Genomic DNA, 5772 nt, shown 5'->3' with positions numbered 1-5772 from the left:
TTTCTTCACAATCCCCCCACCTCCCCCTCCATCTCTTCCTCCCCCCTAACCGCACAACGGTGTCCTCCATCCATACCTGCACCTCATCGTTCTCCTTCTCATCTTCCTCATCTCCTCTTCCTCTTTGATTCTTTATATTATGGTATTTATGATGTTGGCTGTGGATTTATTGATCTGTGGGTGCTGATCTGATGTCACGTTGATGTTTTGCTTCATACTGCCCCCTGCTGGCTGTAGGCCACAATGAGATCAATTCAAACAATACTGATTACGAAGAGGAACTCTTCACGTTTATTGATCACTACTTATTTCATAAAGAAATAATATTTCAAATGATCATATTTACTTTGGGACAGAAAAAATCATCACATGTGTAACCCGAGGATGTGAGTGTATATATTCCAAATACACACACACACACACACTCATGAAGTGATGATGTCATGAAGTCAGGACATTAAATGAAAAGACTGATGTTGGTTTATTTTCAAATTAAAATAATCAAAAACATGATCAAATACAATGTTAGGTAATAAAAGGTTATCAAATAAACTGATGGTCCAACGTGGGTCACAGCAGAACGTCCTCCAGGACGGATGGATGGACGCCGGCCTCCTGCAGACTCTTGGCGAGTCTTTGGACCGTGGCGGTCTTCCCTCCACTTCGTCTCCACTGAACCAGACCGGCCAGAACCGCTGCGTGAGTACTGAGTTGATGGTCGGACCGACACCGGAACAAGTCCTCAGCAGACAAACCAAGATCCATCAGGACCGACTCCCACTCAGAGCCGAGCCGGGACGCCAGCCGGGACAGGACCCGGTCCGGAGGAACCTCCTGCAGAACTGAGTCAGGGAGCCGGACGTCTGCAGAGACGAGGGGGACATTCAGTGGATTCAAAGTGTCTCCCGTTTAAAGCTACTCCTCAGAAATATCATTGTTATTATTGTTACATAACGCTACTTCCCATAAATAACAATATGATCATTGTTATAAAGTAACTATTATTATTATTATTGAACCTGCTGGTTCAGGACTAGTTCAGGACTAGTTGAGAACTGGGTTCTGATCGGGCCCGGACCCGTGAGGGATGGATGGAGACTCATCCGCTCAGAACAAACCACGAAGATGCCGCCATGGTGTATTTGATGGGCGTGGTCTCACCTGGCCTCGCTGGCCCCGTTGGCGTCCGGAGGTCCAGCAGCAGCTTGTCTCGGACCCAGCTGAAGTCCTGCAGGGAGCGCAGGAAGCAGTCGAAGGCCCGGGGGCCGCGGCTGGGAAGGAGGTCCAGAAGCTTCAGACACTTGCGTCTGTTGGTGGGCTGAGCCTCGATCTCCTCCACCTGAGCCTCGGACAGGATGTCCTCCTGGAACAGAAGCGGAACGATGGTGTCGCTGACCAGGAGCTCACCGGACAGTTGTAGCCGGTGCGTCCGAAGGAGAGCTCTGTGCTCCGGGTCCATTCTGAAGCGAGGACAGCCGGTTCGGACTGTGTAGATCATACTAGTTAACGGAAGGTACCCGATGGATCGGGATGGCCCGGCAGCGCCTCCGCTGTGTGCGCAGTGCTGTTGCGTCCGACTGGAAACACATGAACGGAACCAATGTTTTACAAGCGCAACCCGAAGTGTTCCGTCTTTAAATTGTTCAACTAAAATAACGCTAAAACAACCGTTTTGAAAGAAACAAATGATACGTGATTGTGGCAGCTATTATTATTTATTACGTATTCATTCTGAAATATTATTGTTTAATTTCTTGGGTCGATATATATTAAGATAGCTTTTTGTGTCAATTAGGTTTAATCATTTTGTTACTAAGTGTCTAGTTTGGGTTAATTGGACCACTCACTAATTGGGTGATACCTGGGGGTTATTTAAGGGCATAGCCAGGTACACCTGTTGGATGGCATGTGTTTGGTGGCTTCGTGACTGCGACAAAGGAAACAAAACCGCTGTGGCCATTTGACATGTGATAACAAATGGCCACTACGATGATTGTTCTAATATATACCAGATTTACAAGTATATTTATATTTCATGCTCCATCACTTTAGGGAATGACATAAAGAGACACCATAAAACATGAGCTAATGCTAGCACATACATGAGCTAATGCTAACACAAACATGAGCTAATGCTAGCACAAACATGAGCTAATGCTAGCACAAACATGAGCTAATGCTAGCACAAACATGAGCTAATGCTAAAACAAAGACTTGTATTAATATGATGCCAAATTCCTTGGTAGAACCCAAGGGTGACACTAAAGTTAATGTTTTATACTTGATGACTGAGGTAAAGAAATAATCAAGTTAATCCTTAAATTGACAGATTAACCGATGGATTTCGGAGCACTATTTTCCATTCAGTAGAAGAATGGTAAAACATCCTCTTTGTTTTCTGGAGTGAAAGGTAAGGAAACGGCCAACTATACTAATGTGTTTATGGCACTGATCAGACAAACTAACTTTTGACCTACGATGTTATACTTCTAAGAAATGATGAAAAAACTAAAACATCATTTGAAAGAACGTCTTTGTCAGGATGAAGCACCATAAGACATATTTTTATTGTACCAGGAAACACAGTGCGACACATTCAATAAATATTGTTCATTATCAAAAGGCTTCACTGCTCATAAACATGTCTTCACTTCCACCGAAGACGAGGACAAAGGATCGTCCTCCGTTTAGACAAAGACGTTTAAACTAGTCCTTCGGGTTCTGATATTTGGTTCGGAGTCACAGAAACATTTGAAGAAAGTTCATGAGCTCACACTCGTAGCAACAAGGAATCCTTCAAATGTTCATTTGTTAAATGGAGTCTGGTTTACAGGAAGTGGATTCACACGTTCACAACCTGCTGAGTCATCATTTCCGCTTATTGGACTTGTTTGGATTAGTGCTGCGTTCAGGGCTTCTCCATCAAAACATTCTGTCCTGTGATCTGGTCCACAGTCCCAGAGGACAGTTTTCCTGTGATCTGATTGGTCCACACCCCACGAGGACAGAGGACAGTTTTCCTGTGATCTGATTGGTCCACGGAGCTGCTGGTCTCCACCCAGCGAGGACAAAGTCCACCATTCTGCAGTCTGTTTTCTACGTTCTTCTGCTAAAATTCTCCTAAACCAAACCTCACGGACGTCTGTCGGCCAATCAGAGCCCTCCGCTGAGAGCTGAGGATGATGATGGTGAAGATGATGATCTGAAACCTTTTCCTGGAAAAAGGAAACATGAAGCCAAGCTTTTCTGTTTTAGGTCTAGTCTTTATTTATGTCAATATTAACTTCATTAAATGTAGAATTCTTTAACCTTTAGTACTTTGCTGTAACATGCAGGTAACGTCCATTTAAACAATGATGTACTTTGGTCAAATTTAGAGAAAGATCTAGTTTCCAACTAAGCAAATATAGAAAAATGAAAGTTTCCAATAATAAATAATTCACATTTTGATGTATATTTGGCTTTAAATTGAGCTTTTCTTTTATTGTGGAAACAAACAAACCCTTTTAAACCAGTAGTGTCAAACTCATTTTAGGTTAGGGACGGGGGGGGGGGGGGGGGGGGGTCCCACACTTTATCGGCGATCTTTATATTTCCAATGGAAGGGATCTACGCACTGCGTTGGTGGACCACCACCTGGTGGATCACCACCTGGTGGATCACCACCTGGTGCCTAACGCAGGCGCTCACTCACACTGCTGCGGGCCTTGAGTTTGACACGTGTGCTTTAAACCTTTAATTGAAATGAGTTATCAAACAAAAGCATGTTTATTTACACCAGTGTTTCTCAAAAGTGATCTGATCATTATTATAATAACTAATAATTCAAAAAACTAAAACCTCTGCTTTCCCTAAATACGTGATTGAAATAGATTTATTCATAAATAAGTTTAGCAGGTAACATCTTCCTGATTATAGACTAAACACAAGCTTGTTATAAACAGAGCTTTTGGTTTAATTAGATGTTTTCTGAAGTCCTCCTCTCCAAGGTCCGCCTCTCTGAGGTCTTCAAACATCCAGTAAGAAGCATTCTGGCTCTAATGAAGAAGTATAAAACCATTGACTGCTGGAGGTCCAGGTTCTTCAGTCAGTTTCATAGAACCGGGGTTTTAATAGTAACTCAATAGAGGTTTTAATAAAAGGTCGTTCTAAAGAAAGACCTGATGATTCCACTTCCTCCAATGAGAAGATCTGAGGACTGCATGTCTTTGAGTGGAGGACAAAACGAGGCATTTGAAGGTGTGAAGACAGTGAATCCATAGTATTGATCAGTTTAGCATCAGTTTAGTTTAGTTTGAGAACAGCCTCTGGCTTAGATATTTAGAAAAGGTACTTACTGCAGAACACTACAGCACTAGTACTTCAGGAGGACCTCGGGGACCATGGGAGCAGTGCATGCTGGGAGTTGCTACACCTTGTAGCCGTACTCCGTCAGGTAGTCCTTTAGCCTGTTGGGCAGCGGCAGCTCCTCCACCCGCCGGGTCCTGCGGTTGATGGCGATGCGGGACAGGTGCTGCAGTAGCGGCGGCGCCGTGTACGCCGGCCGGGTGAGCAGCAGCTGCACCGTGCCGTTGGGACGGGGGTCTGACGGCGTCTTGTCCCCTGTCCGGGACAGGTGGACATAGTGCTCTACCAGGTGGACCACGCTGTCGAACTGCCTCAGCTTGGGCTTCACCAGCACCACAGAGTCCAGCTTGAACTTCCCGTGCTTGTACTCGATGCGCAGGTTGGTGGGACCGGCCGATGTCATGGCCGAGATGGTGAACAGGAAGTCCCTCTGGGAGCTGTCTCGCACCAGGAACGTCCCCTCCGACGCGTCCTGCAGAACCTCCTTGGCCTCATTAGCCGTCAGACCGCCCCAGTACCAGCCTGAGGACATTAAGGAACACATGTGAGGCATTAAGGGTGTGAATGATTGGTATCTCAAGAAGGAGCACTCCTATTGGCCAAGAGGTTTACAGCTGATGGATAAACACATAATATACAGTATATGAATTATTTTGTTCATATACTTGCTTACTAAAATACTGCTTTGTTGATAAATATTTCTTAATGTTAGTATTAGTCGGTCTGAACGATGAGTTCTGGTCAGACGTACCTGTGTTCCTCAGGTCCTTCATGGCCGAGGCGATGCGGCTCTCGTCTGACCCCACAGAGCTGGAGCTGCTGTCTGCTCGTCTGTCGCCATCGATGGTGTCCGTGGACTCGGAGGACTGGCAGGTCATTGGATAGGTCCAACCTTCAGGCTAGCTGCAGGCCCACAGCTCAGACATGGGGCAGGTGTGTGGGGGGGGGTACTGGTCTCTGAAAACAGATGAGACCCATCAAAACACTCCCATGAAATTAAAACTTTACTGGATGCACCTACCAAAACAAGCTCTATTCACCATTATCTTATTTTAAAGTATGACACACTGGATCTGGCACAGTGAGACACGCACAGGTGCTCACGCGCGCCTTCACCTGTGAGATCAACGTGTAGTAAACAAAGCACGTCATACGCACGCACACAGACAGACTAGTGACACACACGCACGCACAAGCACAAAACACACACACACACACACACACACACACACACACACCTGGGGCTCTGTGTTGGAGCTAGCTGCTAACTAGCCGCCGCGGTGAGCACTGAACGCGACCTTTCGGTAACATTTCCGGTGTCGGTTCCGTCCGGTTTGCGGTTCCTTTAATGGACGAACCGTCGATAGAAAACAAGTGTCTGGTCCCCGAGACGTCACTCACAGCCGGAGCCGACAAACAAACTGG

General features: G+C 45.8%; 2 protein-coding genes across 4 annotated transcripts; both read right to left on the bottom strand.

The window, feature by feature from the left end:
- Positions 1–262: 262 nt before the first annotated feature.
- Positions 263–1616, bottom strand: cradd (CASP2 and RIPK1 domain containing adaptor with death domain). Its single transcript, XM_037460170.2, has 2 exons — positions 1162–1616; positions 263–863 (listed from the first exon to the last, which is right to left on the bottom strand). The coding sequence occupies exons 1-2, from the start codon at positions 1496–1498 to the stop codon at positions 571–573; spliced, it is 630 nt and encodes a 209-aa protein (XP_037316067.1). The 5' UTR covers positions 1499–1616; the 3' UTR covers positions 263–570.
- A 1004-nt stretch (positions 1617–2620) lies between these two features.
- Positions 2621–5725, bottom strand: socs2 (suppressor of cytokine signaling 2). 3 transcript variants are annotated; one of them, XR_005119647.2, is made up of 4 exons: positions 5586–5725; positions 5099–5304; positions 3667–4869; positions 2621–3636 (listed from the first exon to the last, which is right to left on the bottom strand). XR_005119647.2 is itself a non-coding variant. In XM_037460171.2 (3 exons), the coding sequence occupies exons 2-3, from the start codon at positions 5223–5225 to the stop codon at positions 4409–4411; spliced, it is 588 nt and encodes a 195-aa protein (XP_037316068.1). In that variant the 5' UTR covers positions 5226–5304; positions 5586–5725; the 3' UTR covers positions 2621–4408. The 3 variants fall into 3 exon arrangements, 1 of the variants encoding a protein (XP_037316068.1); XR_005119650.2 differs by having other exon boundaries at positions 2621–3215; positions 4338–4869; XM_037460171.2 differs by having other exon boundaries at positions 2621–4869.
- Positions 5726–5772: the final 47 nt, after the last annotated feature.

Source organism: Pungitius pungitius, chromosome 2 (assembly GCF_949316345.1).
Source record: "Pungitius pungitius chromosome 2, fPunPun2.1, whole genome shotgun sequence".
NCBI lineage: Eukaryota > Metazoa > Chordata > Actinopteri > Perciformes > Gasterosteidae > Pungitius > Pungitius pungitius.
Note: the sequence above shows the minus strand (reverse complement) of the source record. Positions and strands in the feature narration are given on the sequence as shown.

Bases quoted from the DNA above. Each gene is read 5' to 3' on its own strand.
- socs2 (XM_037460171.2), bottom strand. From the start codon at position 5,225: ATGACCTGCCAGTCCTCCGAGTCCACGGACACCATCGATGGCGACAGA. The intron at 4,870-5,098 runs GTACGTCTGACC...TAATGTCCTCAG, and splicing joins GAAGGACCTGAGGAACACAG to GCTGGTACTGGGGCGGTCTG.
- cradd (XM_037460170.2), bottom strand. From the start codon at position 1,498: ATGATCTACACAGTCCGAACCGGCTGTCCTCGCTTCAGAATGGACCCG. The intron at 864-1,161 runs GTGAGACCACGC...TCGTCTCTGCAG, and splicing joins AACGGGGCCAGCGAGGCCAG to ACGTCCGGCTCCCTGACTCA.